This window comes from Punctularia strigosozonata (genome assembly GCF_000264995.1).
Source record: "Punctularia strigosozonata HHB-11173 SS5 unplaced genomic scaffold PUNSTscaffold_3, whole genome shotgun sequence".
In the NCBI taxonomy this organism is placed as follows: domain Eukaryota; kingdom Fungi; phylum Basidiomycota; class Agaricomycetes; order Corticiales; family Punctulariaceae; genus Punctularia; species Punctularia strigosozonata.
The window spans coordinates 1,643,791-1,666,386 of record NW_006767435.1 but is presented as its reverse complement, the minus strand read 5'-3'; the positions used below and the strand labels follow the sequence as shown (position 1 = coordinate 1,666,386).

At 55.4% G+C, this 22,596-nt stretch overlaps 10 protein-coding genes across 10 annotated transcripts; 7 read left to right on the top strand and 3 right to left on the bottom strand.

Moving 5' to 3' along the window:
- Positions 1-1,817: 1,817 nt before the first annotated feature.
- PUNSTDRAFT_63351 (uncharacterized protein) lies at positions 1,818-2,201 on the bottom strand (the record flags this gene model as incomplete). Its single annotated transcript, XM_007381156.1, has 3 exons — positions 1,818-1,877; positions 1,940-2,089; positions 2,148-2,201. 3 exons carry the CDS (start codon positions 2,199-2,201, stop codon positions 1,818-1,820), a joined length of 264 nt encoding a protein of 87 aa, XP_007381218.1.
- Positions 2,202-3,042: 841 nt separating this feature from the next.
- Positions 3,043-3,411, top strand: PUNSTDRAFT_62830 (uncharacterized protein; the record flags this gene model as incomplete). Its single annotated transcript, XM_007381155.1, has 3 exons — positions 3,043-3,096; positions 3,151-3,300; positions 3,361-3,411. 3 exons carry the CDS (start codon positions 3,043-3,045, stop codon positions 3,409-3,411), a joined length of 255 nt encoding a protein of 84 aa, XP_007381217.1.
- Positions 3,412-3,578: 167 nt separating this feature from the next.
- PUNSTDRAFT_98886 (Josephin-domain-containing protein) lies at positions 3,579-6,348 on the bottom strand (the record flags this gene model as incomplete). Its single annotated transcript, XM_007381154.1, has 10 exons — positions 3,579-4,169; positions 4,886-5,067; positions 5,140-5,458; positions 5,524-5,584; positions 5,633-5,762; positions 5,809-5,859; positions 5,914-5,965; positions 6,018-6,123; positions 6,180-6,190; positions 6,252-6,348. The coding sequence occupies 10 exons, from the start codon at positions 6,346-6,348 to the stop codon at positions 3,637-3,639; spliced, it is 1,542 nt and encodes a 513-aa protein (XP_007381216.1). The 3' UTR covers positions 3,579-3,636.
- Positions 6,349-6,523: 175 nt separating this feature from the next.
- On the top strand, positions 6,524-7,930 carry PUNSTDRAFT_50585 (uncharacterized protein). Its single transcript, XM_007381153.1, has 6 exons — positions 6,524-6,843; positions 6,901-7,027; positions 7,080-7,344; positions 7,399-7,410; positions 7,465-7,551; positions 7,605-7,930. The coding sequence occupies exons 1-6, from the start codon at positions 6,586-6,588 to the stop codon at positions 7,717-7,719; spliced, it is 864 nt and encodes a 287-aa protein (XP_007381215.1). The 5' UTR covers positions 6,524-6,585; the 3' UTR covers positions 7,720-7,930.
- A 134-nt stretch (positions 7,931-8,064) lies between these two features.
- PUNSTDRAFT_50584 (uncharacterized protein) lies at positions 8,065-10,305 on the top strand. Its single transcript, XM_007381152.1, has 3 exons — positions 8,065-8,106; positions 8,227-10,020; positions 10,076-10,305. Exon 2 carries the CDS (start codon positions 8,351-8,353, stop codon positions 10,001-10,003), a length of 1,653 nt encoding a protein of 550 aa, XP_007381214.1. The 5' UTR covers positions 8,065-8,106; positions 8,227-8,350; the 3' UTR covers positions 10,004-10,020; positions 10,076-10,305.
- A 128-nt stretch (positions 10,306-10,433) lies between these two features.
- PUNSTDRAFT_131842 (uncharacterized protein) lies at positions 10,434-11,391 on the top strand (the record flags this gene model as incomplete). Its single annotated transcript, XM_007381151.1, has 3 exons — positions 10,434-10,865; positions 10,926-11,045; positions 11,104-11,391. The coding sequence occupies 3 exons, from the start codon at positions 10,434-10,436 to the stop codon at positions 11,389-11,391; spliced, it is 840 nt and encodes a 279-aa protein (XP_007381213.1).
- Positions 11,392-12,097: 706 nt separating this feature from the next.
- PUNSTDRAFT_63412 (endosomal P24A protein) lies at positions 12,098-14,766 on the top strand (the record flags this gene model as incomplete). Its single annotated transcript, XM_007381150.1, has 15 exons — positions 12,098-12,274; positions 12,337-12,352; positions 12,408-12,523; positions 12,577-12,902; positions 12,955-13,066; positions 13,124-13,276; positions 13,328-13,490; positions 13,544-13,628; positions 13,682-13,774; positions 13,827-13,900; positions 13,954-14,039; positions 14,095-14,175; positions 14,224-14,257; positions 14,313-14,639; positions 14,699-14,766. 15 exons carry the CDS (start codon positions 12,098-12,100, stop codon positions 14,764-14,766), a joined length of 1,911 nt encoding a protein of 636 aa, XP_007381212.1.
- Positions 14,767-14,892: 126 nt separating this feature from the next.
- Positions 14,893-16,726, bottom strand: PUNSTDRAFT_62081 (uncharacterized protein; the record flags this gene model as incomplete). The annotated part of the gene is made up of 6 exons (XM_007381149.1): positions 14,893-15,312; positions 15,375-15,473; positions 15,535-15,904; positions 15,970-16,259; positions 16,319-16,478; positions 16,572-16,726. 6 exons carry the CDS (start codon positions 16,724-16,726, stop codon positions 14,893-14,895), a joined length of 1,494 nt encoding a protein of 497 aa, XP_007381211.1.
- Positions 16,727-18,708: 1,982 nt separating this feature from the next.
- On the top strand, positions 18,709-20,394 carry PUNSTDRAFT_63013 (uncharacterized protein; the record flags this gene model as incomplete). Its single annotated transcript, XM_007381148.1, has 5 exons — positions 18,709-19,016; positions 19,082-19,137; positions 19,198-19,544; positions 19,619-20,254; positions 20,317-20,394. The coding sequence occupies 5 exons, from the start codon at positions 18,709-18,711 to the stop codon at positions 20,392-20,394; spliced, it is 1,425 nt and encodes a 474-aa protein (XP_007381210.1).
- A 345-nt stretch (positions 20,395-20,739) lies between these two features.
- On the top strand, positions 20,740-22,541 carry PUNSTDRAFT_62843 (tRNA-guanine transglycosylase; the record flags this gene model as incomplete). The annotated part of the gene is made up of 11 exons (XM_007381147.1): positions 20,740-20,806; positions 20,870-21,072; positions 21,136-21,307; positions 21,374-21,613; positions 21,667-21,682; positions 21,732-21,766; positions 21,823-21,858; positions 21,908-21,942; positions 21,992-22,064; positions 22,119-22,244; positions 22,297-22,541. 11 exons carry the CDS (start codon positions 20,740-20,742, stop codon positions 22,539-22,541), a joined length of 1,248 nt encoding a protein of 415 aa, XP_007381209.1.
- Positions 22,542-22,596: the final 55 nt, after the last annotated feature.

The following is a 22,596-nucleotide window of genomic DNA, read 5'->3' as shown; positions in this document are numbered from 1 at the left end:
TTCATGATCAGCTTTTGGGTCTCATTGTCACCTGGTATGCGACATCGGAAGCACACTGAAGGGAGATGGGCGGTATCGCAAGACACGTCGGGCATGCATATACAAGAATTGAAAACAACATCCGAAACCGAAGAGAGTTTCCTTCCTATTCGGTGGATCATCGTGGATGTGGAAGAAGACGACGCCGATTCTCTCCCTACACAAGAAACGAATCTATCTATACAACTTGTCTATGTTACAGGCGTCTAGCAATCATCTATGCTTCTCGGATCGACTACACACAACTACTGCGAATCAAATGGATACCCCCACGCCTTTCCAGGCGTGGTCCACGTCGACGTTTGGACCCCCCGCACCGACAGGCTGCGCCTCCTGCACATGCGACCCGCCGATCTTCCCAACATCCGCCCCCGCCGCGTCGCCCAGCCTCTCCTCCTTGGCCCTCGCCTTCTCAGCCTGCACAACCGGCACGCCCGCTGCGCCCTTGATCCCGTCCGCCGCGATCCTCGCCCCGCTCGTGATGCCCGCGACGTTCCCCGTCACGCTCGTCACGTTCCCGACCGTGTCCCCGACGTGGGCCGTCACCTGCGCCGCCTCGTCGCCGTAGTCGTGCCGTGTGACGTGCTGGAGCGACTCGGAGAGCGAGTTGGTGACGCTCGAGGTTGCGGATGAGATTCCGTCGGCGGTCGATTGGTATGCAGAGGAGAGGGAGTTGATGGCCTGTGCGGAGGACGGGGTTTGAAGGGAGGAGAGGTGAGAGGCGATGTAGGCGCCCGCGCTGTGCGCCGCGTTTGACACTGCGGAGCTCGCACGAGTAGCGTACGATGCGGCGGTACCTGACAAACGAGCTCGCGACAACATTTGGGAACGGAGGGGCCCATTCTACTTGCCGGAGTATTCTGCAGCACCGGATGTGGCCTCGTGAGTGGTCGACGAGAACGTCGCCGGTGAGTCGGTTGGTGGATGTTCGCGTGTATATCTGAATTCATGCCGTGAACAGAGACGACCGACGACGTGATGCACTGCACTTACTCGACCGCTGCACCTTTGATAGCTTCGGAGGCTGCGGCGGCGTCCTCCTGAACGCTGCGTCCCAGCTCATCGCCGATAGCCTCTATGCCATCTTTCAACAAGCCGTACTTGATCAGCACTTCTTCGAAGCGTTCCTGGAGCTTCGCAAGCTCGCTATCGGGCTCTGCAACACCAGACGGCAGGATCAACTTGACATAGCTTCGCATGCAAGTCCATGAGCGTGCAACACGAAAGTCTAGCCAAGTGGATCCTCACCTGCCCTTGTCGCCTCCCAACTCTGGCTTGAACACGTACACGTTCGGTTCGTCCGCCAATGTCCCGAAGAGGGTACTCTGGTACAAAGCAAAAGACGCGCCTCCAACGCTGAGGGTACAAATTACTCTGATGTCCTCGGGGTTGGGTGCGTTCAGCCCGGGAACGGGTCCCTCGATGGCGTCGGAAGCCGCAAGGATTAGCGTGAGGTCGCCTTCGCCGAGGTCGGCTACTGTCTGGGTTTCTTCGTCTCCTCGAAGGTTCGTCGACAGAACATGAACAGCCTTGCAATTCGGAATGGTGACGAGCGTAGTGGCAGGATTTGACATGATGGTAGGGAGTTGGGCGATATACGCGACGTGTTTTGTTCAGTAGCATCTCTCCGTTTGACGTCATGCATCAGGTATTTATTTATCCTGTTCATCGCGTGCTCAAGTATATCTGTATTGATGTTGCTACAGCCTTTTATGCCCGTAAATAATACATTCGTTTACAGCTGCTATCCCAGCGATACCCCTTAACCACGTCAACATTCAGTTGGTGGACGAACCATCGAGGCCGACAGCGTTCTTAGCCTTCTGAAGCAAAGATTCCTAAAAAAAATTCCGACGATCAGGACACGCAGGGAATATGATCATAATCCAGGAATACTGACGCTGTTCTCGTTCTGGTTGCCGCTGACCGTATCTCCGACCCGCTGCGAGGTAGACTTCTCCGAGTTGGGCTGGACGGTGGACCCGGCAGAGTCCATCTTGCCCTTGGTCCAGTCACCGAACTGCTCGGTGGTCGTCTTCTGCGAGTCGGGCTGCGACGCAGATTGTAAATCCACACATTTCTCGAAACGTGGAAGGTGACGGGCTTACTTTCAGGGCGGCGCCGGCCTTGTCGGTGAAAGATTGGCGTCCGGCGTCAGACATGATTATTGTTCGTGAAAGTGGGGTGGGTAGAGAAGTTGGTTTGGTTGGGAGTGTTTGGATGATCTGGATTGCTATCGTTTGCGTTCGCACTCCATGGGTTATATAGGAAATCTCACTCCAGTCCAAGAAGGCAATCCGAGAGCCAGCTACCAGGAATATGACGCGTACATGACATTCGAGGCACGCGAGACGCGTCATGACGTCAGACATGTGGTTCGCGATTCTTGAGAAGCGCGCCGAAGACCGAGATCATAGACCCGTCTTCGGTTCTTACGCGACGGTCGAGGAGCGAGAGGCGACATAACGGCGCTCTGTGGTAACACTCCTGCGATGTTCGAACCAAACGGGAACGTTGCCGTGAGTGAACCTGGCATGTTGCAGGATCCGGCCACGTATCACGGGAGATAAGCGCATGAATGAACAGCATTGGTTCCGGATCAAGTATTTGCTCCTCCTCAGAGCGACGCTTCGTTCTTGCACTCCATAACACGCGCGTCATAAGAATCCCGACTCCATACCATGCCATACCATACCCGAACGTAACTGGGTCTCTCGGGGTTCATGCTGTTCGATCATCGCCCGGTTGTCTCGCGCTGCGCGCAAAGTCACCTGTTTCCTTCGTCATGAGAAACCTCGACATAAGTTGGAACTCGTCCTGCTCCATGCTGATTTGGAGCGTCGTGAAGCCATCTAGGCGCCGGCTTTCTCTGGTGATGTCATGAGCCTCCACCACACGCAGCTATAAAGTAAGGGCGTTAGCTTTCCAGACAGGCATCACGTCCTCCAACCGCACTCAAATCAACTACTCACCTCTTACGAATACCCTTACGAATCTTTAATCATGTCTCAAGGCGGTCGTCAATCTTTCACCGATAAGGCTGGAGCTGCCCTCAAGGTACGAGTGCCGTTGTGTACATATTTTCGCGTTTGCTAACGCATCTGCGGTCAGCCCGACTCGCAGAAGTCAAACACCGAGCACGCCGGTGACTGGACCAAGGGCAAGATGGACTCCGCTGCATCCACCGTCCAGCCGCAGTCCGAGAAGTCTGGAACCCAGAAGATGGGTGACACCTTCAGCGGTAACTCTAACAACAACGACGTAAGCCCTCGAGATAACTCAACATTAATTTGTGTAATTGACGACACGCCTTTTGATCAGGAGTCCATGATGCAGAAGGCGAAGAATGCCGTCGGTCTCGGTAACAATTAAGACCTGTCTTCATACCCTGCAGTAATCATCGGAGCATAATATGTACTAGTAACATGCATTCAGTCGATGAACAGTATCTGCTTTGCGTCATAAGAAATGCGAATTTTCATACGAGAGAAAATCATGATCACTTCCGACGCACCACGAGTAGTCGAGGGATTCTCCATGGCAGTCAAAGCGTACATTGTGCATCTGCGTTCCATCGTACACTCATTTACACCGGAATCAACCACCGAACCTCGCAAGCCGCTTCCTCCTCATCTCATCATGATCGACGGCGACGGCAGCCGCCGCTTCGGATTCAGCCGGCGTCGTAGAATCGAAATCAGAGCTGATCTCAGACTCCACGTCTGACTCCTTGGATGCCGACCTCGAGATCCCGGGCCGAGCAGGCTCTGCCGTGGTCGGAACGGACATGGCGGGAGGCTGAGGTGCAGGTACAGCCGCTCGCGGTGGAGGACTGGGCACCCTGAACCCTTCCGGCAGGGTTTCCAGGGACGCCCGAAGCGCGGCCTGCAGCTCTTCGTCTTCGTCATCATAGTTGCGATACGACTCCGGGCCGCGTCTCGTGGTGTCCAGGGCGGGATGAATGGGCTCCGCGGACGTACCCGCAATTTCCGGGGGCACGTAATCAGGATCGTGCATGTCGTCGTCACCATCATCGTCGTCCCCCGTTCTCCTAGATTGCTCGATCGCCCTTCGAATCATCTCCTGCTCCTCTTCGAGCGTGTTTGCCCCCCGCGTGGGCTGCCTCGACGCTAGTGTTGGGGGCAAAACTCGTCCAGAGTTTTGCCGTTGCCGGCAAACTTCACGCAAGTCTGGGGCGCGTGGCAGAACTCTGGCAAGCTGGCAATAGCTGGCAATACTCTCGTGTGCACATAAATGTTGTAGTATCAAATATGTACATGTTATCAACTACAATTTGACGCCCATTTCCGCAAGGAGAGCCTCCGGGTTCCAAGTTCTCTTACCCGAAACATCGGTATGTAGTGCGAGCTCCTCCGATGGGGTCAGAGGAACCACACCAGCACGGATCCCGTCGAGTTCGCGAAGATCGAAGATTTGGTCGAGGGAGGTGCTGGGATCTAGTCCGTCTCCGAGCTCTAAGCCCGGTGATGGCACTGTAGAACCGGCAGCGAGGGGGGCAGCAGTGTGGAGCATGGACGATGATCCATCTGTTACTCTTGTTCTCGAGCTGTTTGACCTTGGTAAAATTGTTCGCGAAGAACTCGTTCTCTGGCCGGCCTCCAGGGCCTTTCTTTGAGAGGTTGGGCATTGAGGTAGGCAGAAGTTTATTTTATTTGTAATGCTACTGATACAAAAAATATCATCACGCAACACGCAAGCCGGCCTGTGGCGTTGAGTATTGCCAGGGCTTGCCACGTCCTTTCGGGCCCGTGAGTTCTGCCACCTGGCAATCGCCGGCAGGCGACCGCCGGCAGCGTGGTTGGCAGGGACTTGCCAACCACACTACTCGACGCTATCGCCTCGTAGCGCGCGATTTCCTCGTCGTAGCTGTCTCGCAGAGCCGCCTCCTGCTGCCGCCTCATCATCTCGAACGTAGCCCGATTCCGCGCCATGCTCGCCGCGATCACGTCTTCGTTCATGCCGCTGGGTCCAGTCTCGCGGAGCCTGGACGCCAGGTCGCTCGATCCTCTCCGTGGTACAAGGATGTGATCGTCGTCATCGTCGTCGTCTTCCGCGAATAAGGTGCCAGGCATGCGCGACTGAGTGGGCGTCCGCGTCCCGGTGGCAGTCGAAGGGACCGATGACGGCGGGGGCATCATCAACTCATCCGCTGTACCACCCAGAAGCGAGGCTTGCAGAGCCCGCTGTAGCTCAAGATCCTCGTCTTCGAAGCCTTCCACGACATCGGCCTGCGGCGTTGACGTGGAAGCCGACGAGGCGGTTCGCGACGGAAATGCATGCCGAGTCAGATTTGCAGAAGTGGGCTCTGGGAGCGTCGCTGCGACATCGTCGGCTTCGGTACGTGGAAGCGCAAGAGGAGCGGACGGATCTATTTGCGTAACTGCAAAGACCGAATAACCTTACGCGAAAATGTCAATTAGATGAGTGCAGCCTGAATAAAGGAACAATAAAATAGTAACCTACCCTCGTCTTCGGCCTGGTGTAATACCATACCGAGGTACAGCTTCCCTACCCATTCTGGAGCCTTCGGGACGCGTTAAGGTAGATAGCGAGGGAAAAAGGGTGCGCTCACAGGAAGGGAGGAATTCAGGTTAAACCAGTGACCAATTCCAGGATCCTCGTCAAGCCTCGGAGATGCGGGTCCGAAGCGACGTATCGTGTACCAATGCTGTTGGTGATTGAGAATGAAGGCCAATTGCTTGCTACGAGTTCATTAGGCGCGAAGAAGGGACGTGGCGCCGGACGCACTGTGGTTGATCGTGGTAGGGTCGCATGGCTTCGCTACGCCATCTTACGAGACTGCAAAATATTCAGTGGGTGACGAGTCAGAGGTTTGCAGCTGTATGCACGTACCTCAAACCCCATACTTGCAACGCATTCTCCAGCACCTGAACGGAGAAGAACCCTACAGCATCCTGGATCAGCATGGCACATCGCATTACCCACGGGGATGGTACCTGTATCGTCCATGTTGGTGCTTTCTTGGCTGCGACGATCCTCGTTATATGCTCCTTCTAGCTCGTCTAGGGAGTGAGCGATCGCGGAGAGATCTGGAGCTGTAAACTATATGTAGGCTCATCGGCGCCTGCGGCAACGACCATGTATGTGGAAGAACTTACGTAGTTGCCCTCTGATAGTGATACGTATAAATCAGTCTCGGTAGTGCATGCATATACGAGCGCGTCGCGTACGAAGCAGGGAGTTCAAGGCATGCTGGGCGCAAAGCATCGAACCTGGTTGCTGCTTTTCATGGTATATCAGAGACGCTAGTCCTTCCAATCCAGCCATCGTCGTCGTGTCGTCGTAGTTTTACGGTCGCGGAGGGACTCCGTCAGCTTGAATCCTGTCGAAGACTATGAAGGACGCGTTTCCTTCAGACGCGCGTCCACCCGTGACCATCATCACCGCCTGTGCCGCGGAGTCGCGCGGAGACCGAGCACAGCGCGTCACCGTCACCGCCCAAGGCATACTTGACTAGAACGCTCACCAAGTCTCCGCCCGCTCAGCGCGCTCAGGGACTATCAAATGCTACTCGGGCAACAAACACTGTTTCCCGCCTCCCTGTGGCTTCTTCTCTGCCTCGTACTGGGTGCCAACGCGGCAGATGATGATTTCGACTGTCATGTCAAGCTCGGCGCGAGCCAATACGACTTGACCAAACTGGAGGGGTTACACTCACTCACGCACAACTGGGACTCTCCTCCATCGAAGGTGTCCGATCGCTTTGAGTGGAATCTATGCCAAGATCTGGAAGTACACGGGGACGTCAAGGAGGAAGACCAGGTAAGTCCTGGCACAGAGCTTCATGTCTCCGCCGGAATGCTACTAACCGCGCGTCAGTGCCCCTCAGGAACGCGGGTCTGCTTAACTAGGTCTTACCAAAAGGGCGAGGACCCGGATCGAATATATGCTGTTGTACCGCTGGCCAAGACTCCAGACCTTCGCCCGGAGTATAAGCAGCTGAAGTGTAAGCACCGGACATCCCTTCGTTCGCTACATATGTCTGATACCTTGGACAGCTCCAGACGGCCTTTCGGTGGTTCTTCATGGATCAAATTATGCTCTGAGCAACTCCACTGCAGTTCCTCAATCCGTCGCGTTCTCTCTGCTTTGCTCGTCCTCTTCATCAGAACCCGAGTTCGTTTCATATAATGGCAGCCAATTGGAGGTTACTTGGAGTAATCCGTCGGGCTGCTCGACGAAAGGCTCGGACACACCTGACAAACCTCAAGAGGACGATACGAGGGGAGGCAACAAAAGTAGCTCAGGAAGTAGCATCGGATGGTATGCACGCTTCCTTGCAACATCACCTTAGACGTGCTCACTCCTGCGCCTTAGGTTCTTCCTTGTGTACGATTGAGTCCACCTTCGGTTTTTCAATCTGCTCACCGCTTGTTCCCGCAGGATGCTACTCGCTCTCATTGCATATTTTGCGCTAGGGGCGTACTACAATTATTCCACGTACGGCGCGACTGGCAGCGACCTGATCCCGTACGTGGAATCAGGCTGTTGCAAATACCGCGCACCGCTGACCATTCCTACAGCCATCGCGACTTCTGGAGGGAAGTTCCATACATGCTCAGGGACGTGGTTTCCCACCTCTGCTCAACGTTCCGTACACGGCCCAGCTCGAGCAGAGGTGGGTACATCGCGGTATGATGAGACAGAGGCGATGGTATGCTACGCAAGCTGTGACTCGTTCTGTGCTTTTCATGTCGCGATACCCATAGCTTTCTGCCTAATCTCAACAAATATACTATGGTCGTGGACTCGCTCTTCCGCCTTACTGCCGTCTCTATACCAATTTGCTGTAGCGGCTGTCGTGAGAACGGAAGGTTGATGGGCGGGTCGCGTCAATATCTGATGAGTCGGCGCGCTACGCGTTGCATTTCGGTTCCGTCCTCAACCCCCCTCTCTGACTCGCTGTGTCATATACTGTTTTCCCTGTACTTTTTGTCATTGCGCTGCGTGAACACGGTGATCGATGGCCAAACACAAGTGGTACGCTGTCATAGTAGGTACTGCACCCGGAGTGTATAGCAGATGGTGAGTCGCCATCCGCCCGAGGCGCCACATGGTCACCGTGCGGGGCATCTCGGGCTTGGTCGTCGTCACACGTCAACCAGCGTACTCGAGAGCACTCACCGGCTACGTTTCGATAAACAGGACCGATGTCAGCCCTCTGGTTACGAATGTCCCTGGTCAACTTCAGCAGGCCTTCTCCACTGAGCGGGAGGCGCGCCGGGCCTTCGAAGATGCTCGAAGAAACGGGAATGTCCGCAGGGTTAGGATGAGAGCTGCTGGTTCAGATAGTGACGATGACGACGACGACGACGCACATTACGCGCTCCTGGCAAGTACAAGCTCTGCCAGACAGTCGGACGTGCGCTCGTTGCAAAGGGGCCAAGGATCTCGGGCCGCGGCGAGCGTACAAGGCAATGGCGGCTCCTCCGGAGCGCACAGCGCGAGGACCTCTGGATCTTCTTCGCCCAGAACCGGCGTCACCTTCGACGTGCCCGACCCGTCACAAGTGGGAGACGCGCCGCGTGTCCCTGCGATGACCGCCCCAGGCACGCGTGGTACCGTTTCGAACAGAGCACCCCGGGGACCGTCGTCTATGGGTAGCAGATCTCTATCATCTCCTGCAACTGGAGTGTCGTACGAGATCACTGAGTCGTTGCGCGCCGTCCAGATTTCCACTGCACACACGCGTATCAGTGAAAGTACAAGCCGTCCTCCAAGCGCAGAGCCTCCTCGCATGGCCAGGGCCGAATCTGCGCCCGCGGCTTATCCCGACGACGTTCAAGGCCCGATAGATGTTACCGCCCCTCGTCCCCTTCGCCCGACGGACTGGTCTTCTGTTACGGGGGAGGCGGCGAGGGTTCTTTGGAGTCGAGGCTTCGGAAACAGACCTCAGCTGCCCGTCGTCCCTGAAGCGAGCCATTCGTCGGGAGGCTCAGTTCCAATGTCTTCCTCGTCACCTCCCACGGAAGTCACTCAACGAGGGCCAGCGCAGTTCGCCTCCAGCTCTGGATCGCTGCAGCCTCGAGCCTTAGAAGCGTTTTCGACTTATTCAGACATATCGTTAGCGGCTCCTCCCCCAACGCCGTCTCGCGTTCCTCGGAACACCGGGAGGATGCAGGATACTGATGAGCGGGGTTTTGACGAACCTCCGTCGTTACACGCCGTGGAGGACTCTCCTAGGGATGAGCGCGCGTGCCCGATCTCTCGGCAGACGCGAAACATCGCTATCCAGGCGGAGCGACTCTCGTCCAGCAGCAGGTCGTCGAGCCCATACGATCCCGAGAGGCGTCAAACTATACGCGAGGGGAAGCGAAGGGCTAGGGACTTACCGTCTCCCTCCTCGGCCTTGAGGGAGAATATGGCGACGGTTCCCAACTCGCCGGCTGTTAGCCTTCGTAGAGAGTACGCGGGCAATCGCAACACCGCGAGCGTCCCGGTCTCGTTCCCGAGACCAGAGGACCAGCGCATCAAAGTACCTCTCTCTGTCTACTGCATCTGCCATCCGCGCCCCGAGTATGCCCCCAGCGACGAGCCCATCATGGAGTTGAAGATCAACCAGTTTTGCAAATGTCGTTGCGCGGCAGGATGCGGGCACCTCATCCCCCCTTGGGAGATCCACGAGTGTCTTGAGAGGGAAGATAGCAGGCAGGCGCCTCGCAACACCCTTGGTCTGGATATCAACCGTTTCCCGCGGGATCCGGGTTCGATCAGCTCCGGCCCAGGTCGGTATGGCTTTCAGCAGTCATCCTCATCCTTCGTAGTGTACCCAAGTCGGGCCGATCCTCGGTCGCCCGCACGCACTAGCCAGATCATTCCAATGTCCATGGAGGCTGCTTTCCCTCGTCCTTCGCCGCCCCCTTCCTTGCTGTCCCTTCCGGCTCTTGATGCCGGCTCCAGAGCGAGCATGGCGATGCACTAATGTGAATCAATATTTCAGTATGTCTCAATCCTTGGCTTGCTTTCGAACGTTCCCCGCTGAGGCCTATTTCAGGTCTATATGTACCATTTCCAGAGACCTGGGTCGATGTGCGATCTTGCTTCTTCACCCCTTGCGATACCTATGCGATACCTCCCGTTACGATGCTCCGCTGTCATGCTTACTATGGAAATGAATGTTCTTGATATTTCTCCGGAAATCGGTCGTGGGCCTGAACTGCATGACCATCATGGTCGACGGTGGATACAAGATGCGATTACGAGAGACTGAACGGACGCAGAAGCTGATCCTGAATGAAGGCGGACGTTTTTAGGGTTAGGGTTATCGCCATCACGCGTGGTCACCGAACGCGACCTCAGTGAACGCGTCGGAATCTTCATCGTTGTGCACTACACGCCCGACGAGGCTTCAGATGTGGGACGAATCAAGCGTGCTCGTGAATGCGCCTGGAGGCTCGCGCTTACTCTCGGAATCGTCTCTGGGATCGCCTGAAGTGTCTCAAAACGCGGATCTATCCCTCTCGGAGCTGTCTATAGATCCGACGCCCAAACCGAAAGCAGCTCGGACACGAAGGCCGCCCAAGTTTAGTCTGCTTGCCCCCAGAGACGATACGGAAGTTTACGACGAAGATAACGAAGAGGATCCGGATCCGGACGAGAACGATGCTGAAGGAACTGGACGTGCAGGACAGGAAGAGGCGGCTGAGCAACAAGGAGCGGCGCGTCAGGTGCCGTCGCGGACGAGAGAGGAGAAGCTTCAGCACGATCTGGTCGTTTTGCAAAAGCTGAACACGACGCTCGCCGCCTACAACGAAGTGCTCAAAGAGGCGAAGTCGCAGACCGATGTACGCATGAACTACATTACATCAACGGTGCTTCTACACTTACATATCTGGTTGGCATAGATGGTTTCAGAACAGCTGACAGTCACGAATGCATTGCTTGACAAGTACATGCGACTCATGTCTCGGTCCGAGAAGATCACGAACATTCTCTTAGACGAGGACTTTCATGGCGCAGACGCAGTACGTTTACGTGGTCATGCATCAGAACAGTCTAATTGTTTCATGTTTATGATCGCAGGACGAGGAAACGCTTGAACGCGAGAGGAAGGAGGAGGAGGAGAGGTTAAGAAGAGAGGAAGAGAGGCGTTTGATAGATGAGAGGAGAGAGAGGGAGCGGCAAGAGCTGGAGGAGAGGGAGCGTCTAGCCAAGGTGGAAGCAGAACAGGCACGAAGAGAGCGGGAAGAGAAGGCTCGGGGGAGGGGACGGGGCAGCGGTGTACGAGGGGTCAGAGGAACGAGAGCTTCGATACGGGCCGCTGCTGCGAGGACCACCTTTACCCGTGGTGGTACGATCTTCTCCTTCTGATTCAGCAGACTACCATTAATTGACATATATGCAGGCTCACCAGGGTCCACAAGTGGTATTGCTCGGGGAACAAGTACGAGAGCCCGTGCAACGCCGTCTGGTCCTTCGCGCGGTACACCACCCTCCCTACGAGGTCGCGGCAAGTGAATCTGTCGAGGGGCGGACTTCCAGATGCCCCGCCGCCCCATTATTCATATTATACCCTACTATGGTGTATCCTTAGTGTATAGGTTGTTGTTTTGTAGTGGTGAATTCGTGCTCCATTTCCCAGAAGCGGGGCAGAATCCATGACAAACGAAGTTGGGAGACCTTGTGGAACGTAGGCCTCAGCCTCTGTCATCGCTACTGAGATCGACCTTCTTCGTGCGGCATCGCACAAAGAGGACTGAGAAAGATAAACGAGCATTTACGGCCAGCGCGGTGCCATGGCCATTGCGTCAATGTTGTGCTAGAGGCTTGGCCTAGCGTAGTCGATCGCTGGAGGAAGACCTTGAAATAGGGACGGCCAATATGCGGCCTTACGTAGTCGATGAGAGTAATTGAGAGAGAAGTGGCAGACTGACAGCGTGCTCGACGGTCGACCACGACTTGGACACCCCCCACCCTTCACCACCGACGACCTGGCTGCACTGTGCACTCTAGGCATCTCATACCAGGCCCTACGTGATAACTGAGATATACAGTACTGGCTGTCGTTTAATCTGTTATGTCCTCCGGCGGGTGGTTACTTAGAGTTGGGTTACTTGCAACCTCGCTAGCCTCATGCGCCCATGCGTTCTATCTGCCTGGTGCCGCACCCCATGACTACGCCAAGGGCGAACAAGTGGACGTGCTTGTGAACGCTTTGACACCGATGCTTTCGGGTAAAGACGACGCGAAACTGGTGCGTCAATCGTACTTCTCATTCCAGCGTGTACACGACTAACAAGACACGCGCCCGAGCAGAAATCTCTCATCAACTGTGCGTCTGCCAGCAACGGCGTTGGATTATCCAATGTACTTACCTCACCCTGTAGATGATTACTACAATCCGAAATTCCACTTTTGCGAGCCTGCGGGTGGTCCGAAGAGCCGACCTGAATCCTTAGGGAGCATCCTGTTCGGAGATCGTATATTCAACTCTCCTTTTGACGTACGCAGTTAACTGCACATTGTAACTCGGTTCTCCCTCACTTGAGACGATAGGTGAAAATGCTCGAGAACAATGGGACGTGTCAAACGCTATGTGTGGTTCGGGACGTTCCAGGCGAAGATGCAAAGTTCATCAACGATCGCATACGCGAAGATTACGCGATAAACTGGCTGGTGGATGGTTTGCCGGCTGCCGAGATGAAGCAAGATCGCAGGACGGGGGACATATTCTTCGACATGGGCTTCAACCTTGGCAACGACGAGGAGCCGTACTCAGAGGAGAACCCGGCCTTGAACAATCACTTCGAGATTGTGATGAGATACCACACTCCCAGTACGGGAAACCATCGAATAGTCGGTGTGCTCGTGTGGCCAAGTAGGTACGTGCCCGCTTGATTATATTCCGGGATGGTCTGCTTACCCATGTTGCAGTCGCGGAGGCTCTCAGGAAGAGTCCCCTGATTGCGACAGCGAAGCGCCTGCCTTGATCCTCAACGAAAAGGGCCCCAACACCATCCGGTATACTTATAGAGTCAACTGGAATGTTAGTCGCTCGCAATGCACCTTGTGATCGTCCGCGCGTGCTAATCTATGGCTTCAGGCATCCGACACGCCGTGGGCTACGCGATGGGACAACTATCTGCATATTTTCGACCCCAGGATACATTGGTTCAGTCTGATCAATTCTCTGATCATTGTGATGTTCCTCTGCGTTATGGTCTCCATGATCCTGTTGCGAAGCGTGTCTCGGGATGTCAGTGCCCTTCTGCTTCCATCACTGCACCAGTTTGCTCATCTCATCCAGATTTCGAGATACAACGCCATTGACCTCAGCGAGGATGTCTCCGAAGATTTCGGTTGGAAACTCGTACATGGCGAGGTGTTCCGTACACCACAAAATCCAATGATTCTCTCTGTCATGGTTGGAAACGGCGCTCAGCTATGTGCCATGGTCGTTGTCACCCTCGGTAATTCCCCGCGCATCGTTGGCATGGTTCGGTTCGCTCATGGCGCTCTACAGTCTTTGCGTTACTCGGTTTCCTCTCGCCTTCCAACCGAGGTTCGTTGGCGACGGTGATGATGGTTTGTTGGACGTTCTTCGGCAGGTCAGAGCTCGGTATGGTCAATGGTGCACATCCTTAACCTGCCATATCTCCAGTGTTGGTGGGTACTTCTCAAGTCGTGTATATGCATCCTTGGGAGGCACGAACAAAAGGAAGAACTCCTTCGTCACTGCCACGGCCCTGCCAACGTAAGTCGATCTCCCCGTCAGCACGAGGGTATATCTGACTAGTTATCCGAAGTGTGGTGTTCGCCATTGTCTTCTTGCTCAACCTTTTCCTCATCATTGCTGGGTCCTCCGGCGCTGTGCCATTCGGTGAGTCGATATGTAATTGTTACCAGCTCGTCGCGCTGACGCTAGCTGCGCAGGGACGATGTTTTTGATCGTGGTCTTATGGTTCGGTATTTCAGCACCATTGTCTGCCATCGGAGCTTACTTCGGTTCCAAACATGGGGTTGGTTTGCCCCTGCTCTAACTTTGGCATGGGACTCACATCTTGCATCCTCCAGGCCATTTCGCATCCTGTGAGGGTGAACCAGATACCCAGGCAGATCCCGCCCCCGCCGAAGTATCTCCGTCCATGGGTGAGCGTTCACTACCTTCCGCACGTTCCCATCGCTGATCGCTTGCTTTGGCAGGCCTCCACATTGCTCGCTGGCATCCTGCCATTCGGTATGCCGTCCTGACCAATCGCCACAAGGTCCCTTGATGACAGTATACGTTGCAGGTGCTGCGTTTGTAGAGCTCTACTTTGTCCTCTCCAGCCTCTTCGCCTCGCGGGCGTACTACGCCTTCGGCTTTCTTGCGCTGACCGCAGGCGTATTCGCACTCACAACAGCCACGGTTTCTATCCTCTTTACGTACTTCCTACTTTGCGCGGAGGACTATAGGTGGCACTGGCGAGCCTTCTTTGCCGGAGGCGGGAGTGCGTTCTGGTTATTGGCGTACGGTCTGTTCTACTGGATCTCCCGGTTATCCCTGGGATCGACCACGAGCTTTATGTTGTATCTCGGGTACCTGCTTCTACTTGCGCTTCTCGATTTCTTGGTGACTGGTGCGTTCTTGTGTTTTGTTTGTTGCATTCAACATATTTGACAACCCTATTATTAACAGGCACTATTGGTTTCCTCGCGACATATTGGGCGGTCCGTCGATTATACACCGCGATCCGCGTGGACTAGGTTTACGTCGTGCATCCTGTTCAGACCATGGCGCAAAGCATTAGGGACTATCAAATTATACGGCCACTATTGTGCAAGCAGTCGTCTACGCGCGCTCCCGCAACTTCGGGGAGCGAACACCACGGATCATTCCCGGACGAGGACCACCGTGTTCCTCTTCCCGGTTCGCATGACTGCGACGCGCCCGTCAATGAGTTCATCGGGCTTCAACTTGACGTACACATCCGACCGCCGGTGGCCGTTCACATAGAACCCGTTAGTTTTCGCGAGTGTCTTGGCCGCGCCGCCGGAACGCGTCAGCCCGTGGGTCTTTGAGAGCACCATGAGCGGCTTGCTGAAAAGCTCTGCCTCGGACACGAAGCGGAGCCGGCCGTCACCCTCCATCGAGGCAATGATTTGATCGGCGGTCACGGACTCGAATTGGTCGCCGGAGCCGTAGAGGACGTCGGTCATTGAGAGCGCGCGGCTGGTACCCGTCGCGCCGTGCACGAGTTCGGACACTTCGCGCGCCAGCAGTTGCTGAGCGGGGCGCTTCTGCGGGTGTGCCTAGTAGGTAAGACGATCGTGAGAGGTGCTGCGTAGGGAGATACAATGGGACAAAACCATACTCGTTGTTCTGCCATCACGTCTTCGATACGGGTAAGGGGTAGTAGGGTGAACAGCTTCAGGTAGCGTTCCACGTCCGCGTCAGCTGTTCGAAGCCAGAACTGTTCATTTGACCGACGCTTGAGCCCACTATACGACGCCACATGAAGGAAAACCTCATACCTGATAGAAGTCGAATGGACTCGTTTTTTCCTTGTCCAGCCATACCGCGTTACCCGCGCTCTTGCCGAACTTTTCGCCGTTCGCCGTAGTGAGCAGCGGTGTGGTAATACCGTACGCCCTAGGGGTCGTATCGGTCTGTGGACTGGCACCCTCGCTTGTCTGAAGCGAGGGATCCATCTTTTCGTTCGGTGGCCCGAGGCGGTTGATGAGGTCGATGCCAGCGACAATGTTACCCCACTGGTCGGAGCCGCCGATTTGGATCCGACACCCGACCTGGCGCCGGAGCTCGTAGAAGTCATAGGCTTGCAGGAGCTGGTAAGTGAATTCAGTGAAGGTGAGGCCGGACGCGGAGTTCATCCGGGTCTGGACGCTGTAATTAAGATAAAAGCGTCTACATAGGTACGGGTGATAGCGAATGATAGGCACCACTCTTACCTCTCCCTCGCTAGCATGGTGTTGACGCGGTTCACGCTCCCGACTTCCCTCAAGAAGCGCAACATGCTCATGTCTTTGTGCCACGTCAAGTTGTTCAGGATCTCTGGTTTGGTGCATTCCTTCGGGTCAACGCGTGTTCGAGATGACGCGTATTTGAGGGCCTTTTCGAAGAACTTCTCAATGCCGGAGGTAAGCTTGGAGACGTTGCCTTCGATGGCACTGGTGCGCGCGAGCTGGCGCTCAATTATACGTCCGGAGGGGTCACCGACGAGGCCCGTCGCACCGCCAATCTAACAACAAATTCGAACATGAGAGTTCGCCCAGATTACATTATGCAGCAGTAACGTACAAGGGAAATGATTCGGTGACCATGTATCTGAAAATGCAACAAGCACATGAGGGGTACCAAATGCCCGACATGAAATGCGTCGGCGGTCGGGTCTACACCCGAGTACGCGACCAGCCTATGGGGACGAGGCCGTTGGGATTCCTTCTCGAATTCATCTCGACTTTGTGATGTATCCCATATAAAAGATGTGTGTGTCCGTCCTTGTCAGTCCAATTGGAAGCAGGGGTGCAGTGGTCTTAATAGATGTACTGACTGCGTTATGTCTGCGATGAAGCCGCGAGCAGTCAGCGCGCTCAGAAGTTGATGCCTCGACGCGCTGGTTGCTACCCCTCTGCAAATCAGGCGTCGTGCTGCACGGTGCCGTGTGCTTGTCAACGAGAAAGACGCATAGTGCCGGAGAGACAACATCGGGCAGGTCGAGCGCGCCGGGCTTCATCCTGTATCCTGAGGCTCACAGCCACCGGCATCTTCCTTCACACCCGACGATATAACGTAGGGCTTCCTTTTTGAACTCCATGTGTTGGACCCTATGGCCCCTTCCGTGCTGGGGAATGCTTTTGCGCTACGGAATGCTTTTGCGCTACGGAAGCTTCCGTAGCGCAAAAGCATTCCCCAGCATGCCGAGACAGGTTATGATGGTTACAACTTGATGCTAATCACCCAACGGTTTATCGTCGCATTTGAGACTCCGCCCCCTTTCAGCCAATGAAGTCTCTTCATTTTTCAAGCTCCACCTGAATGACTTCAACGCAAAGACTGCAGAGTCAGACCTCAAATCTGCTCTCTTCGGCTTTCCTTCTGTGTTTTTCTGCACCAACGAATCCCATAAGCACCCAAACTAGCCTTGCTAACCCTAACTAACCTCTAAGCTAACCTCCTAACCTCCTAAAACTAACCCTAAAGCCAACCCGCTGCGCGGGAGGCGCAAGAGGTGGGGCGGGTCGGAGTTCCAAATGCGAGAACGGACGTTAGTTACGTTCACCAATAATGCATACTTACCATAAACTGGGCTCCGTCAGTCAATCCCCTGCGCTTTGGTCTGCCACTCAACGCGGCCAGGAAATGCTACAAATTGATATACATCTGTTCTGCACTGGGGTTCTCTCAACGCGCGACGCTGGTCGAAGTCTGCGGCACCATTTGTGAATGAACACGAGCCCCCCGTGTTTCTGCGGCGGGCGCGGATATAATATCTATATACGAGGCCCAGCCTCCACACGCTCTCCCGGCGCGAATTGTCCTTGCCAAGTTGCCAACACGAGGCGAATAGAATAGGCGATTACAGAAGTACGTGTAGACGAAAGATCCGACTCAGATCATCAAAGCTTGGACCGTGCCATCCGCGCGCAGCGTCTCGATTTGTACGTAGCATCGCGATATAGAGTATATAAGGGCATTTCTGCATCTTGCATCCAGCGAACTCATCAACGCCGTCGGTTGCAGACACGCAGGAGGGTCGCAGAAGGTTAAATCACGACAAAGCAAGACTGCGACGTTCGTCGTCCACTAATTATAAGTATATTTGGGGGGTGCGACCGGGTGAACTAGAGAAGTTAACGCTCATGTAAGGAATAAGGACCATCCCAAGCTTGAAGTGGAGCTGAATTGTCCGCTGGGCAGTTGCAATGGCGATACTGCACAAACATAGCCAATCATGAGTCAAAACGGCTGGAATGAAACCCGTATACTGTTGCGTCCTTCGCTCGCACCGGATCAGAAAGGTCCGATCAAAGAGACAAGTACGTATCGACGCCGAATGGACAAAATACCAGTGCTTCGAGCCGACAAGCTTGGCATCAATGTTTTCGACACTCACATCCACCCAACCCTGATCTACTCGAATCCGAAGGACACGGAGCCGGTGTGGCAGTATGATTTCTGCTCCCGACGAACTTCGACTTCGAATTGCTGCATCTCCGCAATATCTACCATGCTTGCGTCCTGTTTATATTCGGTCCTGATGGTTCCGCAACTGGCAACTGCATGGCTTGCTGATTATCTCGGGAGCCACACTTGAGGATGGCAATATAGTCACCATTTCCAGCGCTCCGCAATAACTGCACCCCCTGGCATCCTGATCTCTTCCCGAGCCTGGATCGAACACACTGCCCGGACGGGTTCAATAGACCGCAATTTCACCGTCAAGGTTCCAGCGGCGAACTGATCGTAGCGCTCTCGTTACTGCGCCGCGCGCTCATATTTACGTGAGCCTGTAAACGAGCCGGGTCTCGATTACGCCGTTCTGCTGCCAGCCCTGTCTCCGTCCAAGCCCCCGCCCCCCGGCCCCGTCTGCACCCCTCATGTGGCCGCCCGTCAACTGGAAAGCAAAGCGGGGTCAGTCTCGCTCAGGAATCCTACCGAGCTACCGCCAGGGCGCCCTCAACGTCCGCATGCAGCGCATCGTCCGTTGGTCCCTGGCCGTTTCTGTCTTTCTCGCCGTGTCGTACACGCTCGCCTATGTCCCGCGGTGGTACCGCAACGTCCAACGCTCGGGAAGACTCGACCCTCGGCCCGTCCGCTGGGAGGGAGGCCACCTCAAGTCGCCGCCGGAGCCGTCGTGGGACGCGGTCAGAAGATGGGAGGACAACCTCCCGCAGCATAATCTGTCGCTGCCCTTCCCGGAAGGCCGGAACGGGCGTTACGTCAAGTTTTCTACGCAGCCCGGAGGCCTGGGGTGGAACAACGTCTTCACCGAACTGTGAGCCGCATAAGCCACCTGAAACAAGGAAGATTTACGAGGGACACGTCCTTTCTTTTCCGCAGGATACTATGTGCGCACCTCGCGTACGACTCGGGGCGTGCTTATGTATTCCGTGACTGTGGGTCGCAAGCCTAATATACAGTTCATCGTAACCACCTGACGCTGCGATACCGCACAGATAGCTGGGCGATCAACCATTATCCGTGGCCGATCCCCGTGTGGAAAAAAGGCGAAGGCGCCGCCACACCCCGCACGCCGCTGAGCGCGCTGATATCCGGGCCGACCGCGGGCGGAAACTGGCCGGCGGGGGACGACGCTCCACGGTCGATCAGCGAGCGCTGGTGGGATACCGTCTGCGAAGACCCGAACGACGTCGAGATCTTATGGTCCGACGACGCAAAGCGGGACGTCGGGAACGCGCCGGGCGACGAGGTCCTCCGGCACTGGTCACGCCTCCTCCGCGAGTCGCCAAAAAAGTGCATCGATGTCCGTGCGGGGCCGTCGGGCAACGACGGGTTTCCACAGGTGCGTAAACGCGAGAGGCCACCAGCTCACGGCAGGATTCGCGGGAGCTGACGACAGTGTCGCGATTTTGTCAGACCTTTGACCTCTGGCTCGTCGGCTCGTCGCGGATGGTGCCCCTATGGGACATATTCAAAGACTCGCCGACGTCGCGCCTGCTCGCTGCGTCCCCGATCGTGGCATCCGCCGTCACGCGGAACGAACATCTCTTCCTCCCGCGCGGCCCGCGCGCGCGCGAAGGGTCCCCGGACCCGTTCGCGCGCATGATGGCCGTGCACATGCGTCGAGGGGATTACGAGGGCTCGTGCCGCCATTTTGCGAAGTGGAGCTCGAGCTTCTACGGCTGGAACCAGCTGCCGGTCCTCCCCGACCCGCTCGTGACCGAGCCCGGGGGAGAATCCGAGGCAAATACGGCGATCGTGATGCGGAGGTGTTGGCCGACGGTCAAGCAGGCGCTGGAGAGGGTGAGGGAGGCGAGGGAGGCGTACGAGTGGGATCGCGATAGAGGCGAGGCGAGGCCGTTGGACGTAATACATGTGCTATCTGAGGGAGACGGTGGGTGGTTAAGGGATTTCCAGGACGGGTTGAGGGCGGATGGCTGGGGCACCGTCATCCTGTCCAAGGATTTGGTGCTTGATAGCGAGCAAACCGGGGTGGGTATGGCGGTGGATATGGAGATCGCAAGAAAGGCGGCAGTTTTCATTGGGAATGGGGTGAGTCCTTCGTATGGGGATTTTGAATGATCTTGCGCATATACTGATGAATTGCCGTGCAGTGGTCTTCGTTCACTAGTAATATCATCCATAGGCGACTAGTAGATGGTAGAGAGCCGATAGCAAATCGCTTTTGGTAGTCTCAAGCACCACATTCTTGTTTAGCTTCGTTACAGTGAGGATCATGAAGCCAGGCAAAGAACATCCGCATTTCATAACCTCACCATGTAGCACCAACAGCGACAGTCACAGCGGCCAAGGCAATATCTCTAGGCAGCTGATTATGTATGCGTACAGAGCGAGGACAAGATGTGTATTCGCTTACAAGCCTGATCATGATCCGAGATGCCCTCTGCACGGTGGTGGTACTTAGGTGGTGGTGGTGGTGGTACATGGAGTGGCTATGTTCATGATCATCCCTTGCTTTTCATTGCTCTTCAGTCGAAAACCTCTTCATCTAGGCTGAGCGTCTGAGTATTGGCGACATGCAGTTTGAGGTCCTCGCGCGATGCCCCACGACTAGGGCGCGGGTGTCGAAGATGACTCTGGCTCGTGCGTCTCTTTCTCCGGAAGGCGACCCGCGCTCGAGCATCCGTAGATAACTATGGCTCTCAGATGGGACGACGATGTTACCAACCTTCATGCCCGTGGCGACGCAAGCGGCCATCAAAGGTCTCACGGCTCAGCAAGTTGAAGCCCTCGGCGTCACCCTGATCTTGAACAACACGTACCACCTCAACCTCCGACCAGGGATCAAGGTTCTGCAGGAGGCAGGCGGGGCACACAAGTTCCAAGGATGGAAGCATAACCTGCTGACTGTGAGCTAATCATCCTGCGAACGATTTCGGAGTCGTCGAATTATGTGTCTCAATGATCGGCAGGACAGCGGCGGCTTTCAACTCGTTTCCCTAAGCAAGTTCACTAAGATTACGGAGGAAGGCGCCATGTTCGCCTCGCCTTTCACCGGGGAGCCTACGATGCTCACCCCAGAGGAAAGCATCTCCATCCAACATGCCATCGGCGCAGATATCATCATGCAGCTCGATGATGTAGGTCTGTCCACTAGCGTATGAAGCGGATCTCCAAACGGGGCTGAAGGTCCCTCATCGTCGCTCGCAGTCTCCAGCTTGACCGTTGGTCCGCGTGTAGAGGAGGCTTCGGAACGCTCCGTGCGATGGCTGGACCGGTGCATTGCCCACCACAAACAATCCGGAAGAAGAGAAGTCCAGAACCTCTTCGCCATCGTGCAAGGAGGACTGAGCCCCGAGCTACGAGATCGTTGCTTGGACGAGATGATCAAGCGGAAGGACGAAGTAGCTGGATATGCGATTGGTGGCCTCAGCGGGGGTGAGGAGAAAGGTAGGCCTCTCATTGTCCGTTGTGTTGAATGCGTTGACTGATGGTTACCTAAGATGTATTTTGGAGGATGTGCGCTTCTCCAACTCGGTATCTGATTAGGCGCTAACGAGACGCATAGAATCGCTCAGTGTGCGCAACGGTTACCCGATGACCGTGAGTAGACAGGATGTATACGAAGCACGATGCACAGTGAGCTGACTACCAAACAGGGCCGCGGTATTCAATGGGCATTGGTTTCGCCGAAGGTATGCCGTGGTTCGTGGCTTGAGATGTCTCACTAACGCGCTCTCGTAGATCTGCTTGTATGTGTTGCCCTCGGGGTCGATATGGTGCGCCTTATGACAGGTCGCTACATCCGTCGAGGCTAAACTGCGACAGGCCGATTGCGTGTTTCCTACCCGCACAGCTCGGTTTGGGGTCGCATTGACCTTCAAAGGCCCACTCAATTTACGTGCGTCATGACATCCTAGTATCATCTGTGCTCCAGAACTAATCTCCAGCTCAGGTCTGAGCAAACATGCTAAATCATTTGAACCAATCGAAGCGGATTGTCCTTGTCCAACGTGCAGTTCAGGAGTATCTCGAGCTGCTTTGCACCATTCCGTGACCCTCGAAACGGCCACAGCCCATGGTTCGTCACACCTGATCAACATGATGACCCTACCCTGAACGTCTTTCGTCAGCGATCACACAACATAACATTGTCTTCCAAGCGCGAGTAATGGGCGGTGCTCGCGATGCTATCATGGAAACTCGCTTCCCTGAATACCTCCGAACGTTCTTCACGAATTACTTTGGCGACGAGGGGTACCCTGAGTGGTGTGTGAATGCGCTCAGGAGCGTGGGCGTCGATCTCCTTGAGGGCAAACCGAACGCAAAGGTGCAAAAGGGTGATGGGGTGAAATGGGAATACTCGGACGTTGCATAGCCCTTGACGGGGTCCATACACCATGATCTCCGTCCAGAGGCCGGAGCAACAGCAG